General features: G+C 41.3%; 1 protein-coding gene across 7 annotated transcripts in view; it reads left to right on the forward strand.

The window, feature by feature from the left end:
* Positions 1 to 18,782, forward strand: part of EXOC6B (exocyst complex component 6B) — a 456,300-nt gene that overhangs the window by 348,029 nt on the left and 89,489 nt on the right. For 5 of the 7 annotated variants that reach the window (XM_038398631.2, XM_043512818.1, XM_038398630.2 and 2 more), the window contains one exon: positions 1,547 to 1,620. In XM_038398631.2, coding sequence (XP_038254559.1) covers positions 1,547 to 1,620 — 74 coding nt within the window. Of the gene's footprint in view, positions 1 to 1,546; positions 1,621 to 2,518; positions 4,141 to 18,782 lie in introns of those variants that run through there. The other 2 variants (XM_043512821.1, XM_038398635.2) reach the window with 2 other exon arrangements.

Genomic DNA, 18,782 nt, shown 5'->3' on the forward strand with positions numbered 1-18,782 from the left:
TACTCTAAAAAGTCCTGACATGATGAATAACTGTGCTGAAGCAGCTGCTAAATCATGGGCTTTGGGATCATTTTATTTAAAAGCTGTAGCTTGGAGTATTTTTCTTCTTCTGTACAGCCATGGCACAAAGTAAATGATGTCTCCTGCAAACTGTCCCAGTTTGATATACTGTAATTCCACAAAAGCAACACAATTCAGCCAGGTGAAAACACAGGACATACAGTTGGTGTATCGTATTCCTAGATGACTTCAGAAACCACATACACTTAGACATGAGGGGAGTAGTGAAGTTGGAGAGTCAGCCATGAGCCATGATCCTTGTATCTTAGGGTAGATCTACACTACCCGCCGGATTGGCGGGTAGTGATCAATCTATCGGATCGATTTATCGCGTCTAGATCGCTCTGCCATCGACTCCTGTACTCCACTGTGGCGAGAGGCGGAAGCGGAGTCGATGGGGGAGCAGCAGCAGCAGATGGGGGACCTAAGATACGTCAACTTCAGCTACGCTATTCTCGTAGCTGAAGTGGCATATCTTAGGTTGATTACCCCCCCCCAGTGTAGACCAGGCCTTAGTGAGGTCGTGGTTTTGTATGAAGAGTCATTCAAATGGTTGCTTTAGTAGACTTGGGCAAGATCAGATGGCGTGAAATGCCTTTAACACAAGTGCTCCGCAAGGAGAGATGCGGTTATCGGCCTTTTTGTGACAATTATCAACCAAGATCTGTGAAATGAATGTGCCACCAAGATCCTCTAAACTGAAATCGTAATGTATGGTCCCCCGTATTAGTTTTAGACTAAGTTTAAGCAATAAATTGGAAGAAAAATAAACCACCTGAGTGTAGAATTGGGGCCAGATTACACCAGAAAGGGGCAAATGTGGCTTTGAAAGTGTTCTTTGCTTTATAAACCAACGTTATTCAGATGTCAAAAGTCCACTTCCAAAATAAATAAATAAATAAGCCACACAGTAGGGGGCAGTTCTTCCCATTTTGGGTGCTTGTATACAGGCAATAATGTTTTATACCAGATAATGCAGATAATCTGCTGCAGAATAATTAATGGTGCTGCTGGGTATATTTTTTTTTTTTGATGAATGCTTATGGAACCCCGTGACAGGCGTGAAATTAGAAAATACCTTCAGTGCCCTAAAATATAAATAGCTTTCGGAACTGAAAAGAGTTTCACAGCTGAAGATTTTATTGTGTTGAGAGGAAAAACTTTTCCACCCCCACCTCCCCTTTCTTCTTTGCAAGTTGTTTGTCCATTCACAAAACAAATACTCTGAAGCCCAGTGTGGCTCATGGGAATAAATTTCAGGTCGAATTAGTACAGTTTCCTTGCTGTCAGGACGGTGGAATTAATGGTGTTTTGATGACACAAATTTTGAAGGGCAAACAAAGAAGCTGAAGGGAGGGAGACATGACTCCTTAGAAGTGCAGTCCTCCTCTCCCCCAGTCTCTCTTGTCTTCCCTGTCATCCGTCTGCCAATCTCCCTGTCCATGGTTAGTTAAAGGCGCTTTTTATCCTCTTTTCTTTCCCACAGAGTTTGCCAGATCCGGGCCAGTGCCTGGGTTCCAAGGGGACACACTGCAGTTGGCCTTCATCGACTTGAGACAAGTAAGTCTTTGTGTTTTTGTTTTTTGTTTTTCTTTTAAGATGTGTGACTGAAGACCATCAGGTCTTAAGGAAAAGGGAGGGGAGGGGAAGCGGCATTGGGGATTCAGGCCAGAGACCTATATTCTCCCCCTTCCTCCCCCGTACTCAAGACCGCCAACTTATTTAGCTATCCAGGGTCCTAGGAGTGGCCGAGGTGAACGAGTTGGTGGTATAGGGGAAAGGGAGAAAGACATTAGTGACCCCAAGCAATGGGCCCATTGTGCTGTGGTTGACTTCTGCAGACATGGCAAAAAGATAACTCTGAAACTGTCTGCGCCGGCACTAAGCAGGTGTTGCTAACAGAGAGAGCAGTGATGCAGAGACCGCCTGCATGGAGCACTTTTGTTAGCAGATAATGCCCGGAGAAGCATTTCAGGAGGGCAAAGGAATTTGCATTCTGGGTTGTTTGGGGGGGGGGTGTTTTTTTTCCCCCGCACTCCATTTTGCAGACGTTCCCCAGCCATGAATGACAAAGTGCCTGTTTATGAAGATGGGTACAAAAGGCTCCACCCATTGATGCCTACCTCACAAGGGATCCCATTATAGCCATGTTGACCGTAACAGGTACTAAGGCATCCCTGGAGCTTGGCAGGGCAGTTTAGGGAAAAGGCCATTCTAGCAAGTCATTTGTTATGGTAGAAATGGGCATTATTAATATACCAGGCGGGGGGGGGGGGGGAAGGGAGCAGGGCCCTGTCATCTCTTGGCACTGAAGATGGATGGGGTTGGATAAAAAGTCTGAATGAAGTAAGACTCGATGACTGATGTTTCTCTCCTATTAAAGCAATCTTTTTTGTCTGTTAAACCCCCCCACGCTTTGTCTCTCCTGCCATAATGATGCAGTGCCTCTTGTTTTCAGGGTTGACATAGTTTGCATTCTGAAAACTTTCAGATGCACAGGGTATTTCTTTAATCTGCATAATCCCTTGTATCGATGATCTCCTCACCACTGTGACTCTGATTCATGCCGGAACAGCTTTTAACCCATAATGGATTGCGAACTCTCTCCGAATCCAATTGATGTGCATTGTAATCTGTCATCCAATGACATTTGTGCAAAGCTACATTAAAGTTTGATGATGATGATGATGAGTCTCCACACACCCACTTACATTTGGGAATTCAATTCTGCATGGTTTGTTTCTATATCAAACTTCTCCATTCAGTTAAATGTAAGGTCCATTTGCAATATGGTCTTAAATGCCTCGCAGGAAAGAAATGAGTTGTCATTCCCAAATCTCATGCTTCTGCATACATAACTGTTTCAACACCACATGCGGAGTTGTCAGCAAAGCACACATGACCTTGTGTTTTATGTAATATAGAGGGGTTGGTTCTTCTCCAAAGATGCGGAGATGAATGCAGGGATTTTGAAGAGGAAAGCTTTGGGTTTTTTCTAAAGAATTAAATGCCCTAAAAATGCTTATCGGGTGTTTAACTTCTATGAAGCAGTGTAATAACTGATAGGCCGGTGTATATGTCATTTTAATATGGTTTATAAGGGCTGTATGCACACAAGTGAATGCAACATGAGCCAGGATACAGCTAGACGGTGGTCTGCTTGTTGCTTCCTCTCTAGTGTTTCTGCTTCTCTGTCAAATACTCTCCTCTACCCAAGTTTTCTCTATTGTATTTGTTTGCGAGTTTCTTGCTATTAAGTGTATTCTGTTCTTTCTCTTCCACTAACTGGTCTTCAGCATTTTTGATAACTTGCCGAAGATGTAATCTGTGCTGGGTTAAAGTAAAAACCTGACCCGCCTAGGCTGCCTACTGGAATCTGCAGTTCAGGACAGGCAATGCCATATCATCTTTGAGTGTTGGAGTGATGCTGTCTTGATGCAAGTAGGGTATTGCTCGGGTAGCACATGGTATTTGACCATTCTGTGTCATTCTAAAACCTCTGGAAAATAGATATCATTTGTTCATACAGGGCAGTGCATGACATTTTACATAAATATAAGTTCCCTGTCTGCACAGATTTTCACTGTGTGAAACCCTGGTCCTGCAAGGAATTTTGTGCACCCCCTGCACATACATGGAGCCCTGCTGACTTTCTTAACACAGGCAATTTTAAAAAACCCGAACCCTTGTCTTTCTATAACTGTGTGTGTGTTTGGGGTGTTCCATGGACACTATTGCTCTGTCAGTTATATCATGTGAAACACTAGGAACTTGACACACCTAAATTTGAAAGTCACCTCTTCAAGCCACTTCAGTGGGGTAAGACTTAGACAACCGCTGACTTTAAGTTTATAACAGCTGTTTTGCTTACCACTTGTCAAACAACAAACATTTTATATGCGTCTTTTACTGTGTCCCGAAGCCAGTTGCGGTTGTGGGTTTATGTTGAATGACAATCAAAGGATGTTTCCCTCAAATATACACTTTCCTCCCCCTCCCCCGCCATATTCCCTAACTTCCCACATTACCTATATAATCATAGGTAGCCTTCCTTGTTTTATGTGTAGCATGAAATAAAAAGTGAAAAGCTGGATTTTTTGTAAAATAATTCATTGGTCATTCATAGACATGGCAAAGTTAATTGGAAGGTTATTTGGTGAGATACATTTATTTCTTTAATGTGGATTTCCAGTTCATGTTTTAATCAGAAACTTGGTGGTAAAAGTTGGATGAAATGAAAGATTTGTGTGTTTAGCCTCCGGACACCTTTCGTACTGCAATGCTGTCTGCACCATCCTTGCTGTCTGCTTTGTGTCGCTATTGTCAGTTTCATGGTAGGAAGTAATTGCATTCAAGGCTACCCTCACCAGCCGGCAGCATGAATGCATGGCCCCAGAACGGGCCATGACAGCTTGACAGTAAGCACAGATTCTCCCATTTTTTCCAAGAAAATTTCTTTCTATTCTCTGTGTAGGGCTAGTTGCATAAACAAGAGGCAGGTTGAAAACATGCAATTGCATGAGCCTTACACCAAGTGCTTAGATTTAGTCCTGGGCCAAACCTGGACGGGGACTGCCCATCCCACTGAATGTGCAGCTATATGTAGAAATACTTGCTAAAAAATGTCGGAAACAGCTTGTTTCATGCTTTGATGAAATACATACTGCAATGTGCAAACCATGAGAGAGATTAAGTCGGTTAAACTGAGTATTTCCCTGAAGCTAAGATAGTGGTTTTGCTTTTGGCAAACCCTCTGACATGTCTTTGGTCCACACATGCACTTGCATATTTGAAGCACATTTTTCAGTTGAAAGAGAAGACCTTGCAAAACATGGCTAATCATGGCGTTAATCACAGAATCCTAGAAGTTAGACACAACAGAATGTCCCATTTGTTCCATCCAGTTCACCTCCCAGCCAGTGCAGGATTATTCCTTCTTGCAGTAGCTCTCCAACTAAATCCTTCTAAATCCAAATCTACCTTGTTAGGGAGAGACCAGCTCTTCATGCAATACCCCCAGTCTTTCACAGCCTGGTGCTCTACGGGTTTGTCTGCAGCAGCTGGGAGCATGCTTCCCATTAAGGATAGACAGTCAAGTGCTAGATCTGATCGAGCTAGCGCGAGCAAAGTGGCTGCAGTGGCACAGGTCCTGGCTCAGCCTACTTTCCTGACTACAAGTCCACCCGACCTCCAGGGTATTTACACAAGTGACTAGCCTAGTCGCCTCCCAAGCGACCGAGTAATTTAGTGTGTGTGTTGGAGCAGAGCTAGCACCTGGCTGTCTACCCACTCTGGGAAGTGCACTCTCAGCCGCAGTGTAGTAGTACCCTAAAAGTTCCAGTCTGCTGATGCAGCAGGATGGCTTCCTGGATTGTTGATTTCAGTGAGCTACAGCTTGTGAAGCATTGCCCTACTGCCATATGCCTAGATGTGTTTTCTTTCCTATTTAGTGTTTAATGCCCCCAAGCAACGGGGCTTTCACCTCTCCCCTGGGAGGCGAATGTGCTATAGCTTTGTACCATCCAGATGTCTTTCCTGATATTCTGTGTAAATTTTCCTTTCTTTAATTTCATCCCATTACAGTACTCCTAATTCTCCCTCTGCATTGTATCCCCACTCAGTCCTCTCATTTCATAGGGTTTTGGCATTACTTGTGCAACCCACGCTAATACAGTGTGACTCGCTGGACCACTCTTTGAGCTAACAGAGCTGGGTCTTTTAGCTCAGCCTAGAGAGGCACAAAATTAACTTTTATAGGTCAATATGTTCAAAAACTGGTGCCTAAAGTTAGCCTTCTAAATCCATATTTAAATTTTAGTTGCCTGTCTTTGAAAATATTTACCATAATGCCTTGTTTGAAAACAATACAACTTATGCAAAAGTCACGGGTTCCTTATGCCCCATTTAAACAATTATTTCATTTATGACCCCTGCATTAATAAGCTAGTCCTGTGGGAGATTTGACTAATTATACCTTGGGTTTTGATAATGCCCTCCACGTGAGGATTTCCGAGTGCTTTAGGAACATTAGGTTAAGCCTCTCAACACCCCTCTGAGACAGGCAAGTAAAGATAATACATTTCATCTGTAAGCAAACTGAATTACCAAGAGCTGAATGTCAGAGAAGAGGGAACAGGTCAGTGGGAGGGCCAGGAGCGGAACCCAGTGTGCTTTAATGGCGAGCCCCTGTGCTCTAACCACTGGGATGCTCTGCCTGACACAGTCACAGGGGGGGTGCTAGGCCTAAGTTCTATGCCATTTCTTGTGCTTAGAATGCCTTCTTCATATCTGTTGGCTATGACGCTGAAGTGTACCTAAAAACTCATTTCCACCAATAAGTCTGGGAGAAGTGAAGGAGCAGAAAAGTGACAACAAATAATGAAAAAATCCCATAAATCCTCATGATGGGCAGGTCGTCATGCCGTCAAAATCTTTTATTGTTACCTAGTCCTCCTGCCCCCATCCCCTTCTTATCTTTCCAACTCCTTATGGTAGTGTCATGTCAAATCAAGACAGTACACTCTTCTTGGAAGAAACTATGACCCTGAATATGAACTGCACTTCTCAAAAGATATCGTTTTGATGGGTATAGGAAGAGGCAACATGGTTTTGTCACCTTTTTCCTCCTGAATCTGAGTTTAGACTGTCAAGGACTGTCCAAATTACCAGTGGCTTTGAATGGCTCCCTAATAGGTTACTCCATTTCTCCAGAGCAGAGCACTCCAGCTACATACACTCCTTCTGATCCTGAATATGCTCCTTCCCACTCTTGGACCTGTCCGTAGGTTGTATGGGTTGTATAGGATGACTCCCTCAACCCTGCACCTCCTGAAAACATGATGGAAGAATTCTCTGTGGAGCAACTAAGCCATCCTAAAAGAGCTAGCAGCAGATTCCAGAATCCAGGCTAATGTTTTGCTTGCTTGTTGGGCTCAGAATGTGTTTTTTGGGCACTAAAAAATAAAAGTATTTTGAAAAAGGCGCCTTTCTTCAAAATAAATAAATTACCTAATGCTAAATGTCTGACTCACAAAGGAAAGATGAATCAGAGTTTGTACTGAAATCCAGGCTGACATGGTCTTCAGCTAACACTGCTCTGCAAGAAGTTAAAAAAACAAAATAAAAGGCATGAAGGCATGAGTTCAGAGCGGATTTAGAGCCTTAACTCTGAATTTCCTTGCTTTGGTGGATTTAAGCTAGTCTTAATGGTACTTTAAACATGGCTTTTTGCAGTTCAATTATATTAAGATCACACAAACCCCTACTTCATTCAGCTGCTCAGATTCCATCAAAACCCATCAGCCTTGTTCCAGAAAGGATGTATTGGCATGCTGGGGATTTAGCCAGCCTAGATACTCCCCAGAGCCTTCAAACAAAAAATCGGGAGTGCAAACACATACTGTTAGTGCTTCAGTTAGTCTAGAAACATTCTGCCTGGGTTTCTTTCATTACGGTGTACTCCTGTGGATATTGTTGGGTCAGTCAATACATTGCAGACAGGGACATAAACCATTCAACATAAAGAAGCCCAGCTGTCTAATTCAGGAGTTTGTCATTAGACAAAAAACATAAAAAGTTTAATTAAAAATTAAAGAAATGAACTTTGCAACCTTCTGGATAGGTGCATTAACTTCCCCAAGCCTGAGCATGTTGCCCTCTTCCATGGCCCCTCTTGCTCTTTCCTATGTAGTTTTCATCTTAACTTAGTGTCTGATCCTGCAAACATTTACTGAGCATCAGTGGAAAACTAATTGAGCTTCATGAGATTGCCAGTAGGAGTAAATGTTGGGGGGTTCAGTATTAATTGTCAGAAAGATTGTACCCTTCCGTTGTAAACTCTCCAGGGACAGAGAATCGGTCGTCATCTATGAAGTAACTTTATGGTCCTATCTAAGTGAGGAGTAGACTGGAAGCTTATTGTGAGAATCATGTAATTTTCCCTCCAAAGCTGTGAGAGGTTGAATCATGACAATTGTGCAAGGAAATGTTGTATGAGCACTCATTTTATGTGGATGTCTTTGCTAGTCTGTTTTTCCTTCAGCGGTGGAACAAACAATATATTCAATCAGATAAAACGTGATTTCTACCCAAAACCTCGGTGAATAAGAAAAGTTGCATCTAAACTGGGAGCACGTTTTAGTTGTTTGTTAAAATTTGGGGTCTGATCCTGCTCCTTGCTGAGCTCACTCATTGTCCCCCCTTAAGGATAATAAACCTCTTTGGATGTGTCATCAGTTCCCTACACCTTAGATCAGACAATTGTCACTTTGAAATATTTGCCATGTAATGAAGAGTGATTATAAACAGTCGTAGCTAGATGGTGTTAGTCAGCTTGTTGGTAGCAACAAACCTCTCCTCCCCACCCTGACGGCAGATGCTCTCTAATTGCAGGAGATTGTGAGGCAGTCATTTGATCAGGGAAATGGACACCAGTTGAGTGATAAGGCCCACTTTCACCTTTAACCTGTTGATTGAGGCAGGATTGATGGGGGATGAAGAGGGCCAGAGGTGGATGCCCTTAACCTCAAGATCCCTGCCTGTGAAACTGAATACACACCAATGATCTCTGCATGCTTGGAAGCTGTCACTCTTGAGCTGAAAGCTATGCAGACTGAATGGAATTGCCCATCTATAAAGGAACCTTCATTGAGCTGCCTTGCTCGATAGCTTTGCTTCATCCTGTAGATTAAAAAAAAACCACGCCCATTTTGCTGCTTGCGAAAGTGAAAATTCAGCTGCAGTGTATTTTAGGAATGTTTTAGATCATTCGGGGCCCACGGGGTAATTAAGTCAGTTCTGTAGCACAATCCTTTATCCCCAACGAGGCAGTATGGTGATACTACCCCCAATTTTTTTTCCAAAGAACTTTCTCCTTTTCAGAGTGAAAATGGTTTGATCTGATGTCATTCTGCTAGTTGTTGGGCAAGGGCTATCCGTGTTCTGCCAGGCAAACAATCCACAGTTTCTCAGATCATTTCTCGCTTTAGTTATGTTACGAATAGGTAAAAAGCTCAAATACGCAAAATGATGGGACAAAAGCGAACAGTATTAAGGATCGTGTGATGAGTGTGTGCTCCAGATATACATGATCTCTGCAGTTCTTTTCCAGTTCTTCCATGAAAGCTACTGACTTAACCATGGGACATTTGTCCCAGCCATGGAACTATCATTGTCTCTCAAGAATTTTTGAAGAAAATTGTTCAGGAAAAACACTTCAGTTTTCCTGACTCTTCACTTTATTGCACTTTATCTGAAGGGTATACTTATTATTAACCATTTAGATAGTGTCATAATGGTGCATGGCACTTTACAAGTCATAGAATAAGATGTTGTTCCTGCCCTAAAGTGCCTACAGTCTAACATGGACAAGACAAAATGCAGGGTGCCTGTTCAGGACAAAGTGTGGAGAGACTGTTGGTGAGGAGACAAGTGGAAGATTAATTTATGGAAGAAATGAGATTTATGGAGAGAGCGTGCTTGGTGGACAAGAAGTGACAGACTGTTTGAAATGGAGGGGCTATGTGAAATAGGGGCAAAGATGAGGAGGCGGAGCTTAAATTTCATGTGTTCGAGACAGAAAGCCAGTGAAAGATTTTGGGAAAGTGATGACAAGGTTGGAGTGGCACGAGAGGATGCCAAAGGAAAGACAGGGTGTATTTGCCAAACAAATCCAGGACTGAGATTTCAGGATTGTGTTTAAAGTAATGTAATATTACATTGCCAGGAAGCATGCAATACAAAGTTATACAGGAAAAGGTTATGAAGCATTAAAAATCAGATTTGCAGTAGATGTCTTCTCATCCTAACTCAAGTGCTCTCAGATTTTAAGAGAAGCAGGTACCTTTGTGATCTTCTAGTCTGACAACTCATGGACAACACAGGCCATATAATTTCCCCCAGTGATTCCTACATCAAACACAATAACTTGTGGTTGTGCTATAGCATACCTTTATAGAAAGACGCTTTATTGATGTCAGCCCTGTATTGACGAATTGACAGCAAGGTGGCACTATACAACAGCAAACTTTACAGTGAAATGTGTTTTAATTTTTCTGTAACATTGTCCAACCCTATGGTTCCCTTTTCCCTCACCTCCCATTCAATAGTAGTATACATTCTTTATAATAATTTGCATTTTGATAGATCTGGTTTGCATCTCACAAAACGTTAGTTAATTATAGTTTTTTAACCAATAAAGGAATATATGTAGCTGTTAGAAATATGGATGAGTTAGTTATTTAGTAAGTCAGATAAGCAATTCTCTCATCATTTGTATTATTTCGTTTAGAAGTTGATTTCATTATAGCTGGGAAATTCATGCTTTTACTCAACATCAGTTGTTTAGCCATGAAAAGTGTGATTCTGCTCTAAAATAATACATGTAAAATGGTAGATTCTTTTTCAGAGCCGTATCTGCTTGCTTTAGTGACGGTAAGTTTTTGAGGTGATGGCTCTGGGGGCCAACAGGAATAATGGGAAAGTGAGGTGGATTCTATTCTAGCTCATATATTAACAGAATTACTGAATTTCTAGTTGCAGGTACCAGCTGTTAACTCAGTTCCAAATTCCCAGCTACACCTATGCACCCACCATGAAGAGAGAGTAGTTGACAGCAGAGCATAACCTCCACATGTGGGTTATGGGACACAAACTGGTGACACATCAGAAATATCCCAGATTGACTTTCAGATTCCAGCTTGTTTGCTTTTTTATTCCCCCTACATACAAACATAGCAAATTTGATCCAGAAGTCATTGAGACACAGTAAATGTTGGAAACCCAATTATGATGCCATTTTGGACAAAATAGTAGCATGTGTTTCTGCATTAATTGCATATTTTTATAAGTATCCAAAATGTAATTTACGTGCTTGACTTCTAAGATAGTATGTTAGACTAACAAAGGGGAATGAGAGATCCCCATATATTCATAGTTTTTAGTACCCCTACCTGCAGCCAATGGAGATAGCCATTAGGACAGTGATTACAGTACATTGCAACCAAGTTGGTCTAACCATGAAAACAGCGGAGCAGCCACCATTAGTTTTCTTCTAGACTTCTGGAACTTTCCCAGTGCTCCAAGACTTACTGAAAATCAACATTAACAATCTGTCAGGCTCCTCAGCTAGCTCTTTTAAAACTCTTGGTTGCAATGTACTGTAATCACTTGCCTAATGGCTGACATCAATCCTGGGCAAGATAATAGAGCAGACGATACAGTTAACAAAGAACTAAACAAGGGTAATGTAATTAATACAAATCAACATGGGTTGGTGGAAAATAGATCCTGTCAAACTAACTTGGTTGTTTTTTTTGTTTTGTTTTGGGTTTGGGTTTGGGTTTTTTTAGGGCTCAGTTCTTGGCCCTATGATATTTAACATTTTTATCAATGACCTGGAAGAATACCATTATCAAATATATGTTCCCTATGTAGGTACTTGTAGACTAATAAAGTTTGCAGATGACACAAAAATTGGGGCAATGGTAAATAATGAAGAGCATAGGTCACTGATACAGATTGATTTAGATCACTTGGTAAACTGGGCACAAGCAAACAATGTGTGTGTTAATACGGCTAAGTGTAAATACATCTAGGAGCAAAGAATGTAGGCCATACTTACTGGATGGGGGACACTCTCCTGGGAAGTTGTGACTGTGAAAAAGATTTGGGGATCATGGGGAATAATCAGCTGAACATGAGCTCCAGTGTGATTCTGTGGCCAAAAGAGCTAATGCAATCCTGGGACGCATACGTAAGGGGATCTCAGTTAGGAGTGGAGAGGTTATTTTACTGGAATATCGTGTGCAGTTCTGGTGCCCACACTTCAAGAAGGATGTGGATAAATTGGAGAGGGTTCAGAGAAGAGTCACGAGAATGATGAAAGGATCATAAAATAATATGCCTTATAACGATAGACTCACGGAGCTCAATTTATTTAGCTTAACAAAGAGAAAGTGAAGGGAGTGACTTGATCACCGTCTACAAGTACCTGCATAGGGAACATATATTTGATAATGGGCTCTTCAGTCTGGCACAGAGAAGTATAATGCATTCCAAAGGCTAGAATTTGAAGCTAGGCAAATTCAGACTAAAAAGAAGGCATACATTTTTAATGATGAGAGTAATTAACCATTGGAATAATTTACCAAGGGTTGTGGTGGATTCTCCATCAATGACAATTTTTCAGCCAAGATCGAGTTTTCCTCTAAAATTTTTACTGTAGGAATTGTTTTGGGGAAGGTTTCTGGCCTGTGTTATACAAGAGGCCAGGCTAGCTTATCACAGTGGCTTTGTGGCCTAAGAATCTTTGATAGGCCCCATTGGATGCTCTGGCTGACCTGGTGAATCTAGTCTGAGTTACTAGAAAACTTCACCCCTGGGCTCTCTAACCAACAAAAGAAAAGAAAAAAAAATAGTGAGCAGTACGGTAATAAATTTCTTCTGGACTTGGAGGGCCTCTCTTCTACTTAAGACAGATTCTCACAAACAAGGGAGGTGAGCGAGAGCAGCAGGACATGCTATCTGTTATGACCAGGGTGGGTCACAGGAGACCTTTGCTTTTTAAGAGAATGTGAGTTGATTCTGCTCTGGGTCTGAAGAGGCTAGCTTGCACAACTTAGCTTGTAGTGAACTGTTAGGTTAGAGAAGACTAACTATGCGTGTAATGGTGTGTTGTTTTAAAATCCTTTTTGCTCTGATACTTTGTTCCAATTGCTGAAGAAAAACACTTTGTTTGAAGAAGGCTGTTAGTATCCCCAGTCACAGGTTCCCAAAAGGAGGATTGAGCATGTGCCCAGACTGAGATGGGCCTGCATGGCATTAAGCAGTTGGTATTCAAGGGGTAAAGTACCGAGGTTCAAGTCTTGAGAGTGGAAGCATCGCCAGTTCCGCCCCAAGACAGGTAAGAGCAAGAGGTCTGATACTTGCAGGGGTGCTGTCAGAGAAACCACAAGGGGGCAGAGGTGCCACTGATCCTCTGTGACACCACTTTTACACCACACTCTGACTCAGTTCTGCAGCATTGAAAATGAAGTGAATTAGATGCCTCCTTCAGGGGCAATGGTGAGCTAGTTTACAATTTACGCAATGTCCCAGGCCCTTTCCTCTTTTGGACAGGTAAATCTCATGAAAATTAGGTAAATAGCTTCATACAGGGTTTGTTTTCTCTAACTGTAATCTGTTCATTTAGTGCATGTTATTACTCAATGCTATTAAGCATTTCTAGGCACCACATCTGCATCATTTGGAAGCAGTCCTGATATACCAGATAAGTATTTGCTTTAGAGAACCGCAATCATTTTGTGGTGTATGTTTCCCATTCTTCTCCCACGTAATCCCTTCTGCCGTTTCTGACAAATTTAACTCATGGCTACGTCTAATAAACCAAGTAAAATGCAACCTTATGCAAGTCATGTGCTCGCACATATTAATCTCTCTAGCGATCTTCCCATTCATTCAGTTCTTTCCTTCTATCAGTCCCCACTGAAGGCACTTCCCCTCGAGGATATATTTTAGTGTAGCAGTTAACTGGCTTCAAGTCTCATAGATCGATACTGTGCATGCTTTTCAGTGTTTAAGTTACCACCATGGTCTGTTAGTCTTGGCTTAGGCAAAAGAAGCCTGGTGATGAAATGGACACTTGATCTGCAGTTTGCCAGATAGTGTAAACATTAGTTGGACAGAGGAGAGGCACGTTAATTGCAGAGAGAGACTGTTGCTTGAATTGGTCCATTAAAGATTGCTTCAGGGAGCTGCATCATCCTTTTATATCATTACAAAGAAACCACTGAAAAAATAAACTTTCCCTTAATTGGAAAATCCTGCTCCAGAATAACTAGAACTGAATTGGTTTTAACTCTGGGTCATAGATGCTTGCACCATTCATTGCGTGATCTCAAATACCAGAATTAAGTGACAAACTGAGCCTCTTTTTATGCTTAATATTGAAACAGAGCTGTGGCCACGTAGGAAAACATGGTTGTCATAATGTTGTACACTATGACTATTAAGAACTTCATGGTGACAGCGAAGACAAAACTTAAGTCTTCCTGTTCCAAAATTACATACCCTCTACCATATGGACTAAAGAGAAATACTGTTGGCAATATAAGGCTCTCTCGCTGACTGGCAGTTTTGATTCTATCCAGTAGGAAAAAGAAAAGGAGTACTTGTGGCACCGTAGAGACTAACAAATTTATTTGAGCATAAGCTTTTGAAAGCTTATGCTCAAATAAATTTGAGCTCATGAAAGCTTATGCTCAAATAAATTTTAGTCTCTAAGGTGCCACAAGTACTCCTTTTCTTTTTGCGAATACAGACTAACGCGGCTGCTACTCTGAAATCTATCCAGTAGAAGGCACTGTTAAACTCTGTTTTGTTTTGCAGTCAGGTTGTATACTCTTTATTAATTCTATAGCTTTGGAGACGCCAAATCCAGCCTTCGGGCTAGGTGCATGCCTGAAATGCTGCATTTTGGAGGGGATCCACAAGAACAGGTTTTTACTATCCCAGTAGATTTCAGGGCTTACACTCCAGAGGCCCTCCCATGGAAGAGCCATGGGGGGGAGTGTAGTGAGGGCTGCACATATCCATGTTACACACAGGCACTCAGCTACGTGAACAACCTGAACAAATTTCAAGAAGTTTTATTCATGATTTTGCCGAAATTTGAAACTTCAGTGAAAAATTTCCATGAAAATTTCAAGAAATTTAGACGAACTCTAATATAGAATTTCTTTTTGCCTTCTCACCTAAACTAGATCTCAGATGACATGGCAGATGTTTTTGGACCGACGTGTAATGAATGAATAATCTGTTGGAAAAGAGATGGTTACATTATGTATGTCATGTAGAAGCCCTGTTCTCAATACAACTGAACAAATAATTAGTCATGAATAATTTAATTAATTTAGCTTTCTGTGAACAGACCTTGGTTTTCTTGAATTAATTGACCATTTGCTGAGCGCTTTTAACAAATCTTTGTTTTTTCTTAACGTTTATGAGCCGACTGCTGTGATAATTATAGTCTGTTTGAGCTGTGTTAGCTGGTTTTGATTGGACACAAAGGTCACAAGGTTTCTGCTATATGATATACAGTTGGAAAGGATATGAAACCTCAAGCTTCAGGGCCTACCCCGGCTTCTGTTAGAGAGCAGGAGGAGACCTTATACAGAATATCCCATATTGTTGGGGGGAGGGGGAGTTGGTTACAGGATATTGCACTAGATGGACCTCTGGTCTGATCCAGTCTGGCAACTCCTATGATAGGGTGAATGAAATTCTTAGCATCAGTTTCTAGAGTATGTATTTGAGTTTAGTTTTATTCTAGCTCATTTAGGACACTCGATGGAGCCGAAGATTCCCCAAGGTTTCCAGCAAAACCTACTCCAGCTTTTCCATTATATGGTGTCAGTCAGCCAGTAAGAGAGAGAACAATGGGTGTGTATCAAGCTGAGTGTTATTTGGCACACTACCATCTCCAGTCCACAAAAATCACATCTGTCCAAATGGAAGAGTAAACGTTTCTTAAATCTAATCAGATTAAATGTTCCAGAGTTTAATACCTTAATTTGGTTGCTGACATACCATGCCTGATGTAGAAATGACGTGGTAATCAGGAATGAGAATTACAGTAGATGTGATTGCTTTGTTTAAAGTTTAAGAGAACATGAACAGATAGACCAGTTACATGTGTCATGTAAACTGAAATAGAATTTATACCCAGAGTAAAGATCCGCTAATTAACAGATTCCCATTGTGGATTAATTGATTTATTTGGATTTAAACATGCTGATGGACTCGGAAAGTTCCAACAGAAAAAGTAGCATGGCACTGTTGTTTTGATTACCATGTACCGTAAAAACAAACACACATTTATCCAGTAACTGTGAACAAACCTGTATGAAATCTGTTCCTGTTCTGTTCTTAATGTTTAAAATATGAGGCGCAGAGAGAGAAAGAAAAAAGGACCTTTTGTAAATGGCATTTCTTCCTGGAATACACACCCCAGACAAAATTATTTTTCAAAACTGTGAAAACAATTGCTTCTGCAGGAGTAGGATCTAATCGAACAGCCAGTTCTGTCCTTGAGAGTCACATTCTGGGATGTCAGAGGAAAATAGCTGTTTGAGATTAGTTTGACACAAGTTCGGCACTTTTATTGAGGGTGGTTTTATATTGTGGAAAAAGTTTTTTTTTTTTTTTTTTTTTTTTTTTTTAGGTTGGGAGATTTCCTTAAGGTCAGATTGAGAGCACATAATTTGCTTGACTGTCTTGTCTCCAGTGTTAGATATAGGTGGTGGTGGTGGTATTATTATTATTATTATTATTATTAATAAAATTCAATTCAGTTAAAAATGACTTAGGCCCCAAACTTGCAGTGCAGTCAGGAAAGCATAATAAATTTACATGTAATTTCCAAACCTTTAGCAAAATTCTGCCCGCTTTACTTAAGTTCCATGGATTTCAGTGTTAATAATGGGACCAGTATTTGGTTCTTAGAATGAGACATGTTCACTACCTTGAACACTTGCATTGCTGAGTTTTATATAAATGCTAATTGTAGCAGGAGCATCAACAGCTGCAGGTTACATAAGGATTCCTATTCTGTTTTCAGTCACTCATAACGTTCACCTATTGGGTTGAAGAATGAGAATATGCCTAAAGAACGCATCACTAGTGATTGGTTTCTGACAATGTTGTGCTTTTCCTCATATGTGTTTGTATATGGTAAGGTTTTGATTTGAAGATACTGAAAACAGTTGCTGCCCCTTTCAGTATGATATTTAATGACATTTTATGTTGAAAAGCTAATACCTGCTAGCCAGAAAGGGAGCTCTGGAGAGCAAAATCAAGGCACAAGCTATAGTCTGCATACCCAGTGGGCAGAGAATCCCCTAATATCTGTTTGTGAGATGGGAAATTAGTCATGTGCAGTTCAGTATTCCTCAAGGGATGCGTATGTTTCACGTACCTTATGTCCTCAGTGTTTATGGCAGAAATGTTTTAGTTTAATATAAAGATTTATTTATTTGTTTGTTCCAGGAGGAGAGGGTGATGTAGACTGTGGAAATATCATTTCCTTTTTTTATTCCTTCACTCATCTGACCACACTTGTGATATAAATAGTAGAAAAAGGCACAAAACCATTGAAATGTAAACCACTTCATTAAAGCTCTCACATCGCTTATGCACAACGCCCAGGCAGAGAACTGCATCCTTTGGCTGTTTCCAGCGCATTAGCAGCAGCATGTGGAGCCATCTGTCATGGCTTGGAGGTGTCGAGTAGATTCAGCAGTTCCTTAGGCATGACCAAAAAAAATAGCAGTAGTTTAGAAATCACTTTACAGGCTGGGAATGGGAAGTGTTGGAAGGAGTATGGTACACTATAATGTACTGTATTGTAGTGGTACTCTATGGAACTGAATTTTAGCAATGTTGTATTGTAAAATGCTGTCCCTGTCATGCCACGATGTGCTGTGTCCTCTTCAGGGCAATTGAGTCCTACTGGTCAGTCATGGGGATAGGAGGCTACCAAAGAAGACTGAAATGCACAGAATTGGTCTTTCAGTAGTTGGCACTCTTCTTCCTCTGCATTAGTGCTAAAGCATTGCTTCAGGATCATGTTTAGGGGACCTAGTGCGGCTACAAATGCCATTGTTCAGATAATACACAAAACCAAGGGTCCTATGTATGAGATATTTGACATGTGACCAGGTTCTGGGTGTTTCTATTGAATCTTTGTGACAAGTTTCACAAAAAAGTTTTTCCTTTGATAAGGAGAAATCAGGTAATAATAATAATAATAACCTATTTCGGCTGATAGCTCCACATTTGAAGTACTTGAAGCAGTTTACATCGGGGAAGGCAAAATGAACTGGAATGAAGTAGTCCAAGCTCAGTAGCATAGACTGTGACTACAGATGCTCCTGAGGACACTTACTGTTCCGTTGCTTTTTGATTAATTGATCCAGAAGCATTACTGCCATATCCATGCCACTGATATGGCTGATCTTTACTGCCTGTGCCTGTCAGACATTCACGTCACTTTGTACACCAGACCAAGTTCCTGACTTAGACTGCGTGGAATGCTGGCCAGGGTGAGTGTGATAGGTCTCAGGCGGATAGGGGAAGGAAGGGTATTCTGCTCCAAAGTGTTGAATTAAAAAATAGCCCAGACTAGTGAAATCTGCTATTTTCAGAAACTACTTTGTTTGAGTTTTTAAAAGTCTGTGTTTTAAAAATCTGTTCCGGAGGGGCTGGTTTAAGGGAGTAGACATCAGGTTTGGCATCAGCAGTCTCCTTGGAGCCGCAGCCTCAGATCCTGGCAATACTTCACTTTTCTGCGGTTGATGATGATGCAGTGTAGTTTACTGCACTGAGTCTTTCAGGAGAGACCTTGACAATTCAGGTCCTATTTGTTCTGTGTGGACATGGCACTCTACCCTCCTTTGTGAAGCATCTTATGGGTCTTCAAAGGAAAAGTGCTTATAAGAGCCAAGCATCAGCCACCCACAGCACTTCATGGAAGAGCAGGGTTTGACTTTCTTTCCTCTTTCAAAATTTCTCTCCCTACTGATGTGCAGCATCCTGGGTCTTTCATCTTCCTGGCTTCTGCCCCGACCCCAGAGATGGCTGCATTTCTCTGGTGCTGGATGGCCAGAGCTTGGAAAGCTCTTGGGGATTCTCTGGAGTGAAAAAATGCCATATATGGTAAATGCAAA

The sequence above is a fragment of the Dermochelys coriacea genome, chromosome 4 (genome assembly GCF_009764565.3).
Source record: "Dermochelys coriacea isolate rDerCor1 chromosome 4, rDerCor1.pri.v4, whole genome shotgun sequence".
Taxonomy (NCBI): domain Eukaryota; kingdom Metazoa; phylum Chordata; order Testudines; family Dermochelyidae; genus Dermochelys; species Dermochelys coriacea.